At 37.4% G+C, this 20441-nt stretch overlaps 1 protein-coding gene across 1 annotated transcript in view; it reads left to right on the top strand.

Moving 5' to 3' along the window:
* ADGRV1 (adhesion G protein-coupled receptor V1) overlaps positions 1-20441 on the top strand; it is a gene marked incomplete at its 5' end in the record, with an annotated part of 540732 nt that overhangs the window by 37362 nt on the left and 482929 nt on the right. The window contains 4 exons of the mRNA XM_081287826.1: positions 11352-11478; positions 12061-12278; positions 12973-13716; positions 19839-20212. Coding sequence (XP_081143952.1) covers positions 11352-11478; positions 12061-12278; positions 12973-13716; positions 19839-20212 — 1463 coding nt within the window. The remainder of the gene's footprint in view (positions 1-11351; positions 11479-12060; positions 12279-12972; positions 13717-19838; positions 20213-20441) is intronic.

Here is a 20441-nt window from a genome sequence, read left to right as displayed (position 1 = left end):
TACTTTTCGCGTTTCTTTCTCCTTACTGAGACTGTTGTGTTGTTGAATTTTCCCCCTATATATTTGTATTACTCTTGTATAGTTGCAAAGTCTCCTGCGCTGGCGTGGGCAGGGGCTCTGCTCCTCCTCCAATTGGGGCACTGTGCCTACCACATCGGCAGGCCGCTGGGCCTGTTCTGCTGGTTGGTAGCAGGTGCGCCTACCTTGCAGGCGCGTGGGGCAGCTCTGCCACTCCCAGGTTGCTGGGCCTGACCTGCTGGTGGGTTGCAGGTCCGGCTACCTTTCAGGCGCGGGGGGAGGGCGCACACCTATTTGTATTTAGACAGTTACTCGAAATGGAGGACGTAATGCTTGGGATGAAAGTTGGGGGGAAGGGGAAGGTAGGTGCTCTTGAAAAGAAAGAAGGAGAGGGAGAAAGATAGCATAGAGGAGAATGGAAAGAGCAGTAAAACTTGGAAGGGGAGAGAGAGAGGGAAAAGGGAGAGAAAAAATTAAAATGAAATAGGAAATAAAATTAGGTCTTAGAGATCCATTTTCTTCTCTTCCCATAGGCAAAGCTGTGCCCTCTGGGCTGAGTTTTGCCCTCAATGTGTCAACAGCAATCCCTGTATGGAGGTTCCTGGGAGTCTCTCAATCCTGTTGGTCCAGAGCCGTTTCACTTTTACGGCCCCTCCTCCCCTTCCTCCTGCCAGCCAGCCAGGTCCTGCTCACCGGAGGCAGTTCCCCAAGGATTTGGTTACACTTTCAGCCCCACCGAGTGCTCTATTTCCCTAACTACTGAGCACTCTCGCTGTCATTCATCTAAGCCCCAGTGCTGTGGAGCTGTGGTCTGGGAGTCAATTGTTTAATTTTTCCGGACCCCTTTGGTGGGCACACCTTCGGAATCTGGCAACTAAGACCATTGGTGTCGCTGCTGGTGGTAATAGGAGTTGGGGGTCAAGGATCCCCTCTACTTCCCTCAGCCCCTACAGTCACAACCACACTGCTGGCGGTAGGAGGAGTTGGGGTCTGGAGTGTCCTCTGTTTCCCTCCGCCCCTACCGTCACACCCTCTCTGTTCGCAGTTGGGGGATTTGGGGGTGGGGAGTCTTCTCTGCTTTCCTCTGCCCCTACAGTCACGCCCTTGTCACTGGCAGTAGGGGGAGTTGGGGGTCGAGAGTCCTTTGGCCCTTACTGTCACGCCCACGGAGAGATTTTGAAGTTTCCCGGTTGTTTGTATCTGATGTGGGTGGGAGTCACACACCTGCTGAAGTAGATTCCGCTGGGAAGGAATCTCTTTGGCCGAACTTTGGTGACTTCCCCCCTCTGCTATGGCGGGCCCCTGGCTCCTTGCCGGAGTGTCCGAAGGGAGGGGTGGAACTGGCTTGTTTCTGGTCTGACACAATCTCTGGTTTTAGTTCCCAGTTCGCTATTTCGTAAAGGGTTGGTTAGATTCCCTTCACGCTGTCTCAGGCGGGAGCCGTTCGCCGGGTGGGCGGGGCTGTTAGTAGAGCTGGGAGGGCACGGGCTGTCTGCTGGGCCAGGCGGGGATACTTCTCGCTGGGCCGGGCCACCGGGGGCTGCCTGTAGAGCCGGGCAGCTGCGGCCGCGTGGCTAAGATCCGGGTGGGCGGGGTGGCCGTTCGCTGAGCGAGAGCAGGGCCACCCCGGGACGGCGAGATGGCGGGTGCCGTCTGCTGGTTCGGGTGGGCCGCGCCGCTCTGGGCTGCTGGCCGCTTGCAGAAGCGGCTGGTGGCTGCGGGACTGGACCTCCGCGCCCGCGTGGCCGGCCAAGATCCACTTGTCTGGGACAAACTGACACTTCTAATAAACCTACCAATTCCCGGCAGGTCCCCTCTTAACGGAATTTTGCTAGAAGTTCCTCAGTAGGTAGACTGCCACTGTTCCAATGGGTCTTTCTGATCCCGTTAATGTGGAGACATTGGAATCGCTGCTTCCTCGCCGGCAGCCATGTTGGATCCCTCTCACTACTATCATTTATTTTCAGGGCCACAGTGCGCCAGATTTGACCAGTGGTAACCTATTTGAGATGACTTTCTTTGTCTTTTGGACATTTTCTTACTTTCTGACATTGCAAGCTCTTCCAAGCTTATTTTGTACTTTTCCTGTTACATTCCTGAAATAAGCCATTTTCCAAGAAGCCCTGGTTCCTTGTAGTGAAGAATGTTATTTAGTAACTAGAATCTGGGCACCCAGGTTTTGATCATCCTGGGTTCTGTTAGTGTGCAGATAGGGGTATATGCCCTTCATGTACATACATGTACATGCATTTATAGTTCTGTGCTTATGTATGTTGAAGATCATTAGTTCATGCCATTTTTTCCATTCCTATCCAATATATCAGGTTCAGTCTAGTCTCCTCCCTTTCTATTTTTGTCATTTCCTTAAGAAATCTAGTTCCCATTATCTTTAATATATTTATGCTCATGACCAACTTCCCCTGTGTGTAACCACTTTCTCATTGCTTCTATTTCCCTGTTTCTACAATAAGGTTACTCAGGGATTACCCCACCAGGATTTTAACTTCCTGCTCTGAGCACCCCACTCTGGCTCCAGCACCCAGAACCAAGCTTAGTTCCCATGGAGAGGGTCCCTTACCCTGTGTGAGCAATAACCCCTGACACTGGGACACTGTTGTGCCTGCCTGTCATGCCCAGTGTGAATGCCAATCTTGTGTTCTACCTTGTGCTTTTTGGTATTTAAAGAAGCAGAGAAAATGAAAGATCTCCTGATATTTCTTTTTGCTATTTCCCTCCATCTTCCTGTCTCTTGACTTTCTTCGTTGCTGAATCTCTTCCTCTTTCCCCTCTTTCTCCTTTTGTCTTTTTGTTTCTCATTTTTCACATGATCTAACTAAGAATACCCCAAAAAAGTGGAAACTAAAATCTATCATCTTTAAGGAAAAAAAATGACTTTGTACAATAATGACCACAAAAGAAACCTCACAACTGCAAAAAACAGACTTACATAGACCAAAAAAAAAATGGTAAGTCCAATTATTTTCCCAATATTAAAATGAAAGAAATTGCTATAGATAAAATAATCTTGTTGAAGTAAAAGTGGAAAACCAGAAATTTTTAGTGGGAAGAACACAACAGTTATGAAGGAATGAGATCATCCATCCTACAACCATTTGCTCTAGAAATAAGCTCTGGATGACATTTATTAATATTTATTAACATTAACTTATTAACTACTTGGCATAATTCTGGTGAAATTTCTGTATTTCAAACATTTTTGGGGTTAAAATTAATTAAAATATTATCAGAAACAAAATGTCACTATTGATTAAATAGTAGATTAAAGTATCCTGAATTTCTTATTTAAGAGAATGGAAAATGAATCCTCAAAGAGTTTCAGTGAATTTTGTAAACTATGTTATTGGGGAAGAATTTTGACTTTGAGAGAGTTAGGTGGGTAGTGTGGAGAGAGAGAGAAAAAGAGGGAGAGCGTGCAAGCACAAGTGCACATACAAGTGCACACAGAAGTGACTGGGTTACTGGCCTGAAGTACAGGTGTTGCCAGCCTGAGGTGACATTACATTACCATAGGAATTCTTCATTGGAAGAATTACATGCTTCTCCCTGTATTTGGCTCTGATACTTTTCCAAACATGGTGACATATAGGGATGTAATTACTTTAGCTATGAAGATTTGATTGACAAGAATTTATGTTTTCATGCATTTTTTCTTAGTTCTGTCTTCCTTTTCTTTTCTCTGATATGGCATCAAAACCTGATGAGCCTGTGGGCCTGTGGTGGGAGGGCTGAACAAACATCACACTGCATGACCTAGTGCTGACCGTAGGTGTTTATGCCTAAGAACTATTGCTCATAGTACATGTCCTAAATGGATACAAAGCTGTGGCTACCCTTAAAGCCCCTGTTAAATATTATTGGTTCATCTTATAAAGGAATGGAATGAGCTTTAAGCACCGCCTATGACATATTGCATTATAATTGTACATGATAGGAGAATCCTGCTAAAATTAGTTTTTTATCATTTTTTATTTTATTTTTTTTAGATTTTATGATATGCTTTGTTTTTTTATTTTTATTTTTAGCATTTTCTACACAATTTTAAATATATATTTTCTGTCCATTGGCTAATTGTTGATTGACATTGATTACAATCATATATTTATGTAATTTTTTTTGATTTTTTTTATTGATTATTTAAAGCATTACATAGCTCATGATATATCATCTTTCATACATTTGACTCAAATTGTGTTTTGAACTCCCATTTTCACCCCAAATACAGATTGCAGAATCACCTCTGTTACATATTCACATTTTTACATAATGCCATATTAGTGACTGTTGTATTCTGCTACCTTTCCTATCCCCTACTATCCTCCCTCCCCTCCCCTCCCCTCCCATCTTCCCTCTCTACCTCCCCTGCTGTTGTTCAATTCTCTCCCTTTTTTTCCCTCCCCCTTGCCCCTCATAACCTCTTATAATTTTATGTATCATTGAAGGTCTCCTACTATTTCCATGTGCTTTCCCTTCTCTCTCCCTTTCTCTCCCCCCATTCGTCTTTGCTTACTGTAGTCTTTTCCTCATGCTCTTCCTTCCTGTTCTGTTCTTAGTTGTTCTCTTTATATCAAAGCATACATTTGGCATTTGTTTTTTAGGGCTTGGCTAGCTTTGCTTAGCATAATGTGCTCTAATGCCATCCATTTCCCTGCAAATTCTATGATTTTGTCATTTCTTAGTGCTGCATAATACTCCATTGTGTATAGATGCCACATTTTTTTTATCCATTCATCTATTGAGGGGCATCTAGATTGGTTCCACAGTCTAGCTATTGTGAATTGTGCCGCTATAATCATTGATGCACCCGTATCCCTATAGAGCGCTTTTTTAAGGTCCTCAGGGAATAGTCCGAGAAGTGCAATAGCTGGGTCAAATGGTGGATCCATTCCCAGCTTTCCCAGGAATCTCCATACTGCTTTCCAAATTGGCCTCACCATTTTGCAGCCCCACCAGCAGTGTACAAGTGTACCCTTTTCCCCACATCCCCGCCAACACTTCTTGTTGTTTGACTTCATAATGGCTGCCAATCTTACTGGAGTGAGATGGTATCTTAGGGTGGTTTTGATTTGCATTTCTCTGATTGCTAGAGATGGTGAGCATTTTTTCATGTACTTGTTGATTGATTGTATGTCCTCCTCTGAGAAGTGTCTGTTCAGGTCCTTGGCCCATTTGTTAATTGGATTATTTGTTATCTTATTGTTTAATTTATTGAGTTCTTTGTACATTTTGGATATTAGGGCTCTAACGGAGGTGTGGGGGGTAAAAATTTGTTCCCAGGATGTAGGCTCTCTATTTACCTCTTTTATTGTTTCTCTTGCTGAGAAAAAACTTTTTAGTTTAAGTAAGTCCCATTTGTTTATTCTTGTTGTTAACTCTTGGGCTATGGGTGTCCTATTAAGGAATTTGGAGCCCGACCCCACAATATGTAGATCGTAGCCAACTTTTTCTTCTATCAGATGCAGTGTCTCTGATTTGATATCCAGCTCCCTGATCCATTTTGAGTTAATTTTTGTGGATGGCGAGAGAAAGGGATTCAATTTCATTTTATTGCATATGGATTTCCAATTTTCCCAGCACCATTTGTTGAAGATGCTATCCTTCCTCTATTGCATGCTTTTAGCCCCTTTATCAAATATAAGATAGTTGTAACTTTGTGGATTAGTCTCTGTGTCTTCTATTCTGTACCATTGGTCCACCTGCCTGTTTTGGTACCAGTACCATGCTGTTTTTGTTACTATTGCTTTGTAGTACAGTTTGATCTCTGGTATCGCTATACCTCCAGATTCACACTTCCTGCTTAGAATTGCTTTTGCTATTCTGGATCTTTTGTTTTTCCATATGAATTTCATGATTGCTTTATCTATTTCTACAAGAAATGCCGTTGGGATTTTGATTGGCATCGCATTAAACCTGTAGAGAACTTTGGGTAATATCGCCATTTTGATGATGTTAGTTCTGCCTATCCATGAACAGGGTACATTTTTCCATCTTCTGAGATCTTCTTCTATCTCTCTCTTTAGGATTCTGTAGTTTTCATTGTATAAATCATTCACCTCTTTTGTTAGGTTGATTCCCAAGTATCTTATTTTCTTTGAGGATATTGTGAATGGAGTGGTTTTCCTTATTTCCATTTCAGAGGTTTTGTTGCTGATATACAGGAATGCCTTTGATTTATGCATGTTGATTTTATAACCTGCCACTTTGCTGAATTCATTTATTAACTCTAGCAGCTTCTTTGTAGACTCTTTTGGGTCTGTTAAATATATTATCATGTCATCCGCAAATAGCGATAGTTTAATTTCTTCTTTTCCTATTTTTATGCCTTTAATTTCTTTTGTCAGTCTAATTGCTGTGGCTAGTACTTCAAGAACTAAATTGAATAGAAGTGGTGATAGAGGGCATCCCTGTCTTGTTCCAGATTTTAGAGGAAATGCCTTCAGTTTTTCTCCGTTTAGGATGATGCTAGCCTGAGGTTTAGCATATATAGCTTTTACAATGTTGAGGTAAGTTCCTGTTATCCCTAGTTTTTCTAGTGTTTTGAACATAAAGGGATGCTGTACTTTGTCAAATGCTTTTTCTGCATCCATCAAGATGATCATGTGGTTCTTGTCTTTAAGTCTATTGATGTGGTGAATAGCATTTATTGATTTCCGTATATTGAACCATCCTTGCATCCCAGGAATGAATTCTACTTGATCATGGTGCACAAGTTTCTGATATGTTTTTGTATTTGATTCGCCAGAATTTTATTGAGAATTTTTGCATCCAAGTTTATTAGAGATATTGGTCTGTAGTTTTCTTTCTTTGAAGTATCTTTGTCTGGTTTTGGGATCAAAGTGATGTTGGCCTCATAGAATGAATTTGGAAGAGCTCCTTCTTTTTCTATTTCTTGAAATAGCTTGAAAAGTATTGGTATTAATTCTTCTTTGAAGGTTTTGTAGAACTCTGCTGTATACCCATCCGGTCCAGGGCTTTTCTTGGTTGGTAGTCTTTTGATGGCTTCTTCTATTTCTTCTTTTGGTATTGGTCTGTTTAAATTGTGTGTGTCTTCCTGTCTCAATGTGGGCAAATCATATGCCTTAAGAAATTTATCGATATCTTCATTATCTTCTATTTTATTGGAATATAAGGTTTCAAAATACTTTCTAATTATCTTCTGTATTTCTGTAGTGTCTGTTGTGATATTGCCTTTTTCATCCCGTATGTTAGTAATTTGAGTTCTCTCTCTTCTTCTTTTCGTTAGCATGGCTAAGGGCTTGTCTATCTTATTTATTTTTTCAAAGAACCAACTTTTAGTTTTATCAATTTTTTCAATGGTTTCTTTTGTTTCAATTTCGTTGATTTCTGCTCTAATTTTACTTATTTCTTGTCTTCTACTACATTTGCTGTTGTTTTGCTCTTCCTTTTCTAGGTTTTTGAGGTGTTGCGTGAGTTCATTTATTTGTTGGTTTTTTCTTTTTTTGAGGTAAGAACTCCAAGAATTGAATTTCCCTCTTAAAACTGCTTTCATTGTGTCCCATAGATTCCGGTATGTTGTGTCTGTGTTATCGTTTGATTCTAAGAATTTTTTCATCTCCTCCTTTATGTCTTCTATAACCCATTGATCATTCAATAACATATTGTTCATTTTCCATGTGATGTAGGATTTTTCCTTCCTTCTTTTATCATTGATTTCCAATTTCATTCCATTATGATCAGATATGGTGCATGGTATTATCTCCACGCCTTTATATTTACTAAGAGTTGCCTTATGGCATAATATATGGTCTATCTTTGAGTAGGATCCATGTGCTGCTGAAAAGAACGTGTATCCACTTGATGATGGTTGATATATTCTATATATGTCGGTTAAGTCTAGGTTATTGATTGTGCTGTTGAGTTCTATAGTTTCTTTATTCAGCTTTTGTCTAGAGGATCTGTCTAATGGCGAGAGTGGTGTGTTGAAGTCACCCATAATTATTGTGTTGTGGTCTATTTGACTCTTGAACTTGAGGAGAGTTTGTTTTATGAACGTTGCAGCTCCATTGTTTGGTTCATACAAATTGGTGATTGCTATGTCTTGTTGGTGGATGGTTCCTTTTAACAGTATATAGTGACCTTCTTTATCCTTCTTGATTAACTTAGGTTTGAAGTTGATTTTATTCGATATGAGTATGGCCACTCCTGCTTGCTTCTGAGGGCCATGTGAGTGGTATGATTTTTCCCAACCTTTTACCTTCAGCCTGTGTATGTCTTTTCCTATCATATGAGTCTCCTGAAGGCAGCATATTGTTGGATTTGTTTTTTTGATCCAGGTTACTAGCCTATGTCTCTTGATTGGTGAGTTTAGACCATTAACATTTAAGGTTACAATTGAGATATGATTTGTACTTCCAGTCATGCTTCTTTATTTATTTATTTTAGTTTGGCTAGTTTTGCTTTTTGGTTATTTTCCTCCCCCTTTACTGAGATACCTCCTGCTGTTAGTTTTGGGCACTATTTTTCAATTCCTCTTCTTGTAGTGTTTTGTTCAAAATGCTTTGCAGAGCTGGTTTTCTTGCTGCAAATTCTTTTAGCTTTTCTTTATCATGGAAGATTTTAATTTCATTGTCAAATTTGAAGCTCAATTTTGCTGGATATAGTATTCTTGGTTGGAATCCATTATTTTTCAGCGTTTGAAATACATTATTCCAGGATCTTCTCACTTTCAACGTTTGTGATGAGAAATCGGTCGTTCACCTAATTGGTTTACCCCTGAATGTAATCTGCCTCTTTTCTCTCGTAGCTTTTAATATTCTCTCCTTGTTTAGTACGTTGGCTATCTTCATAATTATATGTCTTGGAGTTGGTCTATTATGGTTTTGGATGTTTGGGGTCCTGTAGGCTTCCAGGATTTGGCAATCCATTCCATCTTTCATCTCTGGGAAGTTTTCTAGAATTATTTCATTTAATATTCTGTCCATTCCTTTGGTTTGAATCTCTGTGCCTTCTTCTATCCCTATGACTCTCAGATTTGGTTTTTTTATGACATCCCATATCTCTTGAATAGATTGCTCGTGGGATTTAAGCATCTTTTCTGTGTTGACTATATTCTTTTCAAGTTGATAAACCTTGTCTTCATTATCTGATGTTCTGACTTCTACTTGATCAAGTCTATTTGTAATATTCTCGTTTGAGTTTTTAATTTGGTTTATAGTTTCCTGCAATTCTAGGATTATTGTTTGATTTTTTTTAAGATCTCTATCTCCTGGTAGAGCTCGTTCTTTGCCATTTGAATTTGTTTGTTTAATTCATTTTCAAAATATACTTTTATTTTTTGGACTTGCTGTCTCATGTCTTCTCTAATATTCCTTTCCATTCGAGTTAGGTATGCCTTGAGTTCTTTCCCTATCCCTGTTTCTGATGTTTCTACGTCCTCCTGTAGAATTGAGTTGTCTTGCATTGTTTGTAATCCTTTTTTTCCCTTGTTTTCTCATGTTGTCCACGTTACTTTTCAGCTCTTTTTGATTGTCGTGTTTCTGCTCTCTTCTGTAGATTTGTTTTGTTTCTGTATTACTCTGATGTCTCTCCTTTGTGTTGTTAAACTATGCCTGCTAACGTGGATTCTGCTGGGAAGGAATTCCGACGTCCAAGCTCCAGTGACGACACTACTCTGCTATGATGGGCCCCAGTCTCCTTGCCGGGTTGCCCTAATGGGTGGGTGTGACTGGACTGTCTCTGTTTGGTTTCAGCTCCCGGTCGCGGCAGGCGGGCAGTCTCCAGCCGCCCAGTATCACAGGCCGCGGGCAGGTGATCAGTCGCCAGCGGGTGGGCGTTCTACCGCCCAGTTACGCGGGCAGTGGGTGAACTGTCGCCGGCGGGCCTGCAGTTTACAGCTGCCCAGTCGCGAGGGCCTTGCCTCTAGTCTCCTGGTTTCTCCTGCTAGTCTTGGTTTCTCCTGTTTTGTTGTTGCAATCTGTCGGAGAGTGGCGGTGGATACTTCAGCTCTCCAAGATGGTGGCCGCTGGTTGCCTTAGTGGAGTGTCCCTTGTGGGGGATGGGACTGTACCGCTTCCTTCCCCGTCTGCAATCCCGAACTCAGCCCGGGGGTCAGTGCGGGCTTAGCTGGTGGGATACCACCGTGTCGCAGCCACTTATCTCCCTGCTTACTAGTTAATCCCTTCTCTGCAGTGCTGCGCCTTCTGTAGCCGCGGGGCAGGCCGCGGGCATCAGACGGCCTGGACCTCCGGGGTCACACCGTTGGCTCTTTATGTAATTTTTTTCTTGATGTGTTAGTTTGCTATGTATAATTTAGCAAACTTGGAAATTTGTTTCCATGACAAAGTCAGAGGTTTCGTCCTCATCTAATCATAAGAGTTTTATGTGTATCAGTTCTGTAATAAATAACTCTGATCACCAGTGACTGAGTATCTGTTCTTCTAGGTTTAGAATTTAATAGGAATCATTTGCCCAAGGGGCTTACAATGGATTTATGGGTGTCTGTATGTATGTGTGTGTGTGGATACCAGTGTAGTGTGACAGTTGTTGTGATAGATCAACAGAGAGCAAAGTACTGTGGGAGCACAGTGGAGAGGCATTTAGCCTGGGGAGTCAAGGTAGGATTCCAGAAAAGCTGCTGCTTGAAGCAGGTTCTCAAGAGTGGTAAAAGTTAGTCAGGAGAATGAAGCTGGGCAGGACTTTTGTTCACGTGGAGTGCCCCTGGAACAAAAGTAAAGAGGTGGGGACTTCAGGGAAGTAAGATGAAGAGACCAAACATATGGGTAGTGTGGAGAAGAAAGGAATTCGGTTTGACACCGAATTCAGTCAGACTCTGCTGTTTAAAGGAAGAGACCTAAGATAAATTCTTGAGCCGATGATTCCAATAAACAAGGACAGGAGCATTTTAATGTTATAGAGGAATCCTTCATTATTTTTGTGCAATAAAAGAAACATCCTAAAAATGTGAAATTAGAAAAAAACTTTTATTTTTAATTAAGCTATTACAGCAATGTATTTATTGGAAGAAATGTGTTGTTTGTTTTTAAGTTAATTAGTTCCTCTGTAACTAAATGTATTCTCAGTGGATAAAAGTAACTATTTCACAATAAACTAGGTATCTCTGAATACAATGTATATACATGCAGATATATATGTATCACACACACACACCCACACACACACATAAACATCTTTGGAGAAATAGAGCAATATTTTACACTTATTGTGTGACCTTCACTGAGGAAATTCTTGCAGAAAATTTGATTTTAATTATAAAACTATTTCTTAATTTAAAAATATTAAATTAATAGCAAGCTACCTACTTTTTTATTGCTTTGACTTTTCCATTTTTAATTTAGGTGATACAGTAGTATATCAATATGGAATAGCTACAGTCATAATTGAAGCTAATGATGACCCAAATGGTATTTTTTCTCTGGAGCCTATAGACAAAGCAGTGGAAGAAGGAAAGACTAATGCATTTTGGTAAGCCTGTTTGGATGAGGAAATTAAAAATTGGGTAGAATGAAAAAATTATTGAGTACTGAAAATTTGAAATACTTGTTAATCCTTCAAAAATAAAAAAAATTGATCAAAAATTGAATAATTTTAAAGTTGTAAGTCTCAATGAATAATGAACTCTGTTTATGCTGTTGCCATTTGTCTAAACAAGAATCAGTGGAAACAAAAACACTTCAGCTGGTAAGCAGAAATTGTTCTGTTCACTCTCCTCACTCCAGTTCCATCAGTTGTCAAGATTGAAAAATACAAATTATCCAAATTGTCAGAAACATTTCTAAAATGACACAGTAACTGCTCTTATTCTGTACTTTTGTTTTGAAAAAAAAAATCATTAGATATCATTAAAATATTTTCCACTTGACCTTAGAATTTGTATTCAAGTTTCTGCTTTGAAGACTTTTCAGCTGACATTTCTGAGTATTGAAAGTTCTATTTCATCTTCTCTTGGTTGGCTAGTTCACTTAAGGAGATAGCATTAACTGCTCCTACTAGAGTTATATTTCCTATGCATTCATAAAAACTAATTTTATTCAATTTATTATGTAGGATTTTGAGGCACCGAGGACATTTTGGTAATGTGACTGTGGCTTGGCAGCTGTTCCAGAATGATTCTGTTCTGCAACATGGACAAGAATTCTATGAAACTTCAGGAACTGTTAATTTCATGGATGGAGAAGGAGCAAAACCAATAATTCTCCATGCTTTTCCAGATAAAATTCCCGAATTCAATGAATTTTATATTCTAAAGCTCATAAACATTACAGGTGCTGTGTTTTTCCATCTCTTATTTTTCCAACAAAATTTTATATTTTATAACTTAAATCCAATTGATGAAAGAAGTGTGTCTGTCTTGATTTTATGATTTTAAATATCAAAGTACCCTTCTTGGTAGAATTATTATCTATTTTTATTTATTTATTTTTTATGCTGGGGGTAGATCCAGGGCCTTGTGCTTGCTAAGCACAGGCTTTACCAATGAGCTAAACCCCCAGCCCCAAAATGTTGCTTTTAGCCTCATTTTATGGTCTTACTTGGGTTAAGTTGTATATATAGAGGCTTACCTTCACCATGAAACTTGTGAATAGACTTTTTCTACTTCAAATGTTGTATTTCTCCTAAAACATTAGAGGAAGTTAGGAAGTACAAATTCATAGTGGTTTAAAGCTTTGCCATAATTTAAACAATTTGCTTTCTTGTTACTTCTGGTTTTAAGCATAGGAATTTAACATCTCCAGTTTATAGCTCTTGTTCAGGGTTGACTGATTATAAAATTGTGATGAATCAGTGTTATTTGGTATGTCCCCCAAAATGTGGTGAAAGCTACATGGTGATACTATGGCTCATTGATGATGCATAAATTATTTAACTAGAAGTTCATGTGCTACTTTTTTTTTAATATGTTATACTGGAAAGTACTTCAACTGGTTTTTCATTCATTACAAATTTTTCTTATTACAGGTGGGTCCCCAGGTCCTGGAGGCCAATTTGCAGAAACCAACCTTCAGGTGACAGTAATGATTCCATTCAATGATGACCCTTTTGGAATTTTCATCTTGGATTCAGAGTGCTTAGAGAGAGAAGTGGCAGAAGATGTGCTCTCAGAAGATGACATGTCTTATATTACCAACTTCACCATTTTGAGGCAACAAGGTGTCTTTGGTGATGTACGAGTAGGCTGGGAAATCGTGTCCAGTGAGTTCACGTCTGGTCTTCCCCCAATGATAGATTTTCTACTGGTTGGAATTTTCCCCAGCACTGTGCATTTACAACCACACATGCGGCGTCACCATACTGGAACAGATGCTTTGTATTTCAGTGGACTGGAAGGTGCATTTGGGACTGTTAATGCAAAATATCACCCCTCTAAGAATAACACGATTGCCAACTTCACATTTTCAGCTTGGGTAATGCCTAATGCCAATACAAATGGATTTGTTATAGCAAAGGATAATGGTAATGGAAGCATCTACTATGGGGTGAAAATTCAAACAAATGAGTCCCATGTGACATTTTCCCTTCATTATAAAACTTTGGGATCCAATGCTACATACATTGCCAAGACAACAGTCAAGAAATATTTAGAAGAAGGTGTTTGGCTTCATCTTCTAATTATCCTGGACGATGGTATAATTGAATTCTACCTGGATGGAAATGCAATGCCAAGAGGAATCAAGAGTCTGAAAGGGGAAGCCATTAGTGATGGTGAGTGTCATCTTTGCAACTAGGACTTTGAAATTTCTAGGTTCTAAAATCTTCAACTAAATCTTGATTTTTTTTTTTAAAAATCTTGCAGATATATATTTATTTTTTTTATTATTGGTTGTTCAAAACATTACAAAGCTCTTGACATATCATATTTCATACATTTGATTCAAGTGGGTTATGAACTTCCATTTTTACCCCGTATACAGATTGCAGAATCACATCGGTTACACATCCACGTTTTTACATATTGCCATACTAGTCTTGCAGATATTTAAAAACTGTTTTTGTATTGCCTTATTTTCTTTGAACAAAACGATGTGCCTATCAAGACCATGATAAATTCTGCACTAAATGTTTCAGAGATGCATCAAATAGTCTTTGCTCATAAATAGGCTTTAGAAGAGGTATAGACAGATTACTGTAATAAATTTAGAAAGAATGAAAAAACTCTAAAGGAGGATCATTTATTGAAAAAACTCTAGGGGCTGGGGATGTGGCTCAAGCGGTAGCGCGCTCGCCTGGCATGCGTGCGGCCCGGGTTCGATCCTCAGCACCACATACCAACAAAGATGTTGTGTCCGCCGAGAACTAAAAAAAAAAATATTAAAAATTCTCTCTCTCTCTCTCTCTCTCTCTCTCTCTCCTCTCTCACTCTCTCTTTAAAAAAAAAAGAAAAAACTCTAAAGGAGGATCATTTATTCCTCTCATGAGTAGTAGAGAATAATTTTTCAGGCAGAAGAATAGCAAAAGTGTAGACATATGAAGCAGAGTATTGTACCTGGGGATCTGCACTGGTTCAGTGTAGTTGGAAGTAGATGTGGGTAGGCATAAGGTATAAAGGAATCAGGAGAAAAATCACATTAAAATAATTACAGTATTTATAGTATCAGGAGATAAATTAGTGAATTCTGTGGAGTGTTTTGAAGAGATCATTTTTGTTGGCTTTAAGACAAACCACATACTGTTTCCATGAGTAATTCATCTGTGTGTATGTATACACACAAATGCTGGTTTTATCTATTATGTCACCAATTCACTCCATTTTATAATTTGATTCTATTTTATATTAAATGAGAAGATAGATCAGAGATTAAGTGGCTATAGTGTTGTATTTTCCCTTGGAATCTCCACCATTAGGTGTTAACTTCTGCAGTTTTTCCAGAATAAATAATATAGAAAAAAACAAACATCATGTACACATCTGCCAATGTCTGCCCAAGGACTGTGCTTAGAAATATTCTATGGCATTAAATTATTCACTTTCTGATTCTGTGTATGTATACACACAAATGTTGGTTTTATCTATTATATCACCAATTCACTCCATTTTATGATTTGATTCTATTTTATCAAGGTTAACAGATGAAAGTGTATTTTCACACTTTCATCTATTAACCTTGATTCCTTTAGTGAAAGTAATGGTGGTAGAACAAAAATGAAAAAGATTGGGGATTATGAGTACTGGTATTTCTTTCCTTTGTTTGGCTTCCTGCAAAGAACTTATACTATTTTTGAATGTGTCACTTGGAAAGAAAAAATTAAAACCACATATGTATTTTTTAAAAGTTATCAATGAAATATAACATATATTACAAAATATACTGAAGTGCCTGAGTACCTCAGCACACAGAAACCCCATGTATCCACCCACAACACCAAGAAGCAGCCAAGCAACCTTTCCTGAGTAGCTTGGCCCATTGAGACACCCAAGAAGCAACTGAGCAGCCTTATCCATCCTCCATTGCCTCAAGAAGCAGTTGAATAGCCTCTTCCTCTTCTCAGACTTTTAGATCACTGTGGTCCAGAAAAGCAGAGGCTCACCCCCACTCACGCACCATTGGTCTTTGGGAGTCTAAATAAAATCATAGGTGAAAAAGGAGACATTTCATCTGATACTAGGGAAATACAAATAATTATTAGGAACTATTATGAACTACTATATGCAAAAACCTGGAAACCTAGAAGTGGATTAATTTATGTACACATATAACCTACTAAAATCTAACCAAGAGATCACAGAAAATGTGAACAGACCAATAACAATTAACAAGATTGAATCTGTAATAGAAAGTCTTCCAAAAAGAAAAGACCAGACCAAATGGCCTTAGTGCTGAAGTTTACCAAACTTTTAAATAAGAAATAATGTCAATACTTCTCAAGCTAGTCCAAAGAAGTGAAAGGGGGGAATGCTCCAGAGCTCATTTTTGAGGTCAGCATTGTCCTGACACAAAAGCCAACAAGAATATACGAAAAAAGAAAAGCACAGGTCAATATCCCCCATGAATGGAGGTACAAAAATCCTCAAAAGAATACTAGCAAAATTGAATCCAACAGCACCTAAAAAAGATCATACACACAGTCAAATAGGATTTATTGCTAGGAATTAAAGATGTTTCAAGATATGCAAATTGATCAATATCAAACATAAACAAAATGAAGGATTAAAAATCATATGGTCATCTCAATCAATATAGCCAAAGCATTCAACAAAATTCAACATAAGAGAAGGGAACCTATGGGATGGGAGAAAATATCTGCAAAAAAAGAAAATATTTATCCAGTAAGGGATTAGTTTCTGTAGTATATAAGGAACTCAGACAACTCTACAGCAAAACCCTCCAAATAATCAAATTAAAAATTAGTCAAATTACTTGAACAGACATTTCTCAAAATAGATTACATGAATTACACCAAGTATATGAAAAAAAGTTTAATATCACAAATTTTCAGGGAAATGCAAATCAAAACCACAATGAGATATCATTTCACCCACTTAGAAGGGTTACTGTAATCAAAAAGACAAAAAATAACAAATATTGGTGAGGACGTAGAGAAGGGCAATCTTTCATACACTGCTGGTAGGAATATGGATTAGTATAGCCATTGTGGAAAACAGTATTCTAGTTTTCCTCTGAAATCTAGAAATAGAACTACCATGTGAACCTGCAATTGCATTGGGTATATATCCAAATCAAAGGAATTGAACTGAATATGTCGAAGTGACATCTGTTGAAACACTATTCATAGTGGACAGTGTATGGAATTATTCTAGGTGAATGGATGAGAAAAAATATATATACACAATGGAATATTATTCAGCCACAAAAAGAATGAAATTCTAACATGAATAGAAGTAGAAAGAACATTATATTAAGAGAAGTAAATCAGGTGCATAAACAAATATCACATGTTTTTACTTATATGTGAAAGTTAAAAAGTTAATCTTGTAGAAGTAGAAAATAGAATCGTGGTGACCAGAAGCTGGGAAGGATGTAGGAGAGAGGGTTGATTAATGGGTACAGGGGTGTAGAATAACTTCTAATTTTACATGGCACATTGGGTTAACTGTAGTTGACAACAAATAATTGAATATTTCAAAATAACTAGTAGAGAGAATTTTGCACGTCCCAACATGAAAAATGATGTCTGGGTGATAGATATGCCTTTTACCTTGATCTGATCATTGCATATTGTACGTATGTATTGAAACGTCAGATGTATCCTATGTATTTTTACATGTTAATTTAAAGGAAAACATATTAAAAGTGTATAAATGATAAGTATTGTAAGTACAGATAGATGAACTATAAAACTTGAATATCATTAGTTTCACCACCCACATAGTGTAACCAGCCTTCAGATCGAGAAATAGAGCATTGTAGAAGTAACTGGTGGTTCTTTTCTAGTTAGTAACTTACTACCCTGCCCACCTATGATTGGTATTTTTTAAGAGCATTAATATTGATTTTTCCTGTATTAAAATTTAGGTAAATAGAATTGAATGTCTGACTTATTTTGCTCAGCATTGTTTTTGAGGTTCATCCATATTTTTGCCTATTTTACATACCTCATGCTCATGTTTTTATAGTATTCCATTGTGTAATTAGAACAGTATTTTTTCATGGTATTTTAAATTTGTTTGCATTGTTTCCAATTTTGGGCTATTACATTCAGCATTTCTCTTGAATATTCTTATATAAGTTTTTTGGATGAAATTTTCTCTGCTGTCTATTCCTGGGGATGGAATTGCTGAATCATTGTGTGTGTGTGTGTGTGTGTGTGTGTGTGTGTGTGTGTTTATTCAGTTTTAATAGATAAAACCTAGCAGTTTTCCAAAATAGTTGAACCTATTTATATTATCACTTTTGGTATATCAAAGTACCATTTCATCAATGCTTATTTTATCTTTAGAAAACCATTTTGGTAGGTTTGTGATGGTTTCAAAAATTTGTATTTTTAAAGAAATAATTGTATGGTCAATACAGAAATCTAGGAAAATTTAAAAGTACACATATAAAACAAAAAATAACAATCATTCTCATTACCATAATTCTAAGATCACCATTATAAACATTAAGTGTATTGCTGAAATTTTTATATCTATAAAAATATATATATCACCAATTTTTACTTCCTTGTCAAAGTAATATATATGCATTTTACAAAATTTAAAAAGCATAGAATAATATTAAGATGCAGGGCTGGGATTGTGGCTCAGTGATAGAGCACTCGCCTAGCATGTGCGAGGTGCTGGGTTCTATCCTCAGCACCACATAAAAATAAATAAATAAAATAAAAGTTAAAAAAATATATATATATAAATTAAAAAAAAATGTAAGGTGAATATTACCATGTTCTCTCCATTCCGAAGGGACCATTATGACATTGTAGTGTCTTTATAACTTTTTTTGTTTTGGATGATTTAGCATTTTAGCTTAAATAGTTGACACTAAAATTAGAGAAATATTGATAATGTTTGTTCCAGAGAAGTAGTCATAGAAACAAAGCATTTAGAATGCCTCAAATTTATATAGTGTTTTATATTTAAATGGCTTTTTTTCATACATTACCAAATTTTAACTTCACCATAATTTTTAAATATTTTATAGGTAAGAAAATACAAGTCAGAATTGGTAAATAAATTAACTAGCATCACATGGCCATGTCATAGAGGAGCCAAAACCTGAATATAATCTTTTAACTCAGTATTGTTTTAGTTTATCACACAAAACTAAAGAAGAGCTGACCACTTCTATATCCTTGACTCTATGCAGTCTCTTGGCTGCAACAGATAGTTTTATGAGGACTAGGAAACTTACGTCATTAAAGTTAATAAATAACTCTAGAGGAGGGAGCACATCATAGGATTTATCACCAGCCTGGAGTTCAGAGGAGTGGTTCTGGTTTACTGGGCAGGAAAGTGGTCTCCATAGTAGGCACACTTGTGATAATGTGTATAATACTTGTGACTTCACTAAAGGAGCAACCTGGGTAACAATTTGTAAAACTGCCTTCATTGAGACTATTGATAAGAAACATTTAGAGCATTCTTTTCCAGAATCACTGCCAAACTCTCACCTTACATAATTCATTATCTTAGCTGAATTATTAGGCAAGAAATAAGGAGACAAACAAGAACTGGTAAAATCCTGAGAAGTGTTGTCATTGAGATTGAAGTAGCATTGTTGGGCTGCATGTTATTATAAAAAGTCCCTAAGACTCACATATAATGTTTCTGGGAAGAAATGCTTTGATTTCTGTATTTATTCCACTAGTTATTTGGATAAAGAAATATATTTGACCCATGGAAACTATTTTTTTTTTCTGAATTCTTACTTCATTTAGCTCAAGATGAGTTTCTAATACATCAATCTTTGAAGTTCTCTAAGAATAGGAATACTTAAGTTTTAAAGTTGTGACTGAACTAAACCATTCCATTTTTAGTCGGGCAAGTAAATTTAATAAAAATTCATGAAGAAATGTGTATCCAAATACACATACACACAAGCAAACATACATGCATGATTATGTGTATATGTGTGTAGTTATTTTTAAATCCTAAAATGGTTTTAGACAGACTGACAGAATGACTTATAAGGCTATTATTTAATTTGAAGATAGCTGTCAATTTCTTTAGTACACAATTTCATAAATTCTAGTTATTGCTTAATAGATTCATTGTTTATCATAGTAGAACATAACCTTAATTTGTATATCAGTTATATTAAATTTTTACATATAAAAATATTTTTCAATAAGATTGGATTGCTTTCTAAATTAAGTTACAATTTAGGACATGACAGTTGATATGTAGCATTTAAACCTCTGTCTCATTTCAGGTCCTGGAATATTGAGAATTGGGGCAGGAATGAATGGTAATGACCGGTTTACAGGTCTGATGCAGGATGTAAGGTCCTATGAGAGGAAACTGACCCTTGAAGAAATTTATGAACTTCATAATATGCCTTCAAAGAATGATTTACATCCTATTTCTGGATATGTGGAGTTCAGACAGGGAGAAACTAACAAATCATTTATTGTTTCTGCAAGAGACGACAATGAAGAGGAAGGAGAAGAGTTATTCATTCTTAAACTAGTCTCTGTATATGGAGGAGCTCACATTTCTGAAGAAAATACTACAGCAATATTAATCATACAAAAGAGTGACAATGCCAATGGCTTGTTTGGTTTCACAGGAGCTTGTATACCAGAGGTGAGCAGTGAGCTGGAAAATTTTGTAATTAAAAATTTGATTATGGGTGAGATTGTTTGGGTCTGGGCTTTCTTTTATTTGGTAAGATTGCCAAAGTATTTACTTTTGGGGCCAGAAGTGTGTGGTATAGGTGGTGCTTACAAATATAAATTACAGTCTCTGCCCTTATAAATTCACAGTTTGATTCAGATTAATGAGTTGGTGGCACACGCCTGTAATCCCAGCAGCT

This window comes from Spermophilus citellus (genome assembly GCF_964194105.1).
Source record: "Spermophilus citellus genome assembly, chromosome: 1".
NCBI classification, from domain to species: Eukaryota; Metazoa; Chordata; class Mammalia; order Rodentia; family Sciuridae; genus Spermophilus; species Spermophilus citellus.
The sequence above is the reverse complement of the archived record's forward strand: the minus strand, read 5'-3'. Positions and strand labels throughout refer to the sequence as shown.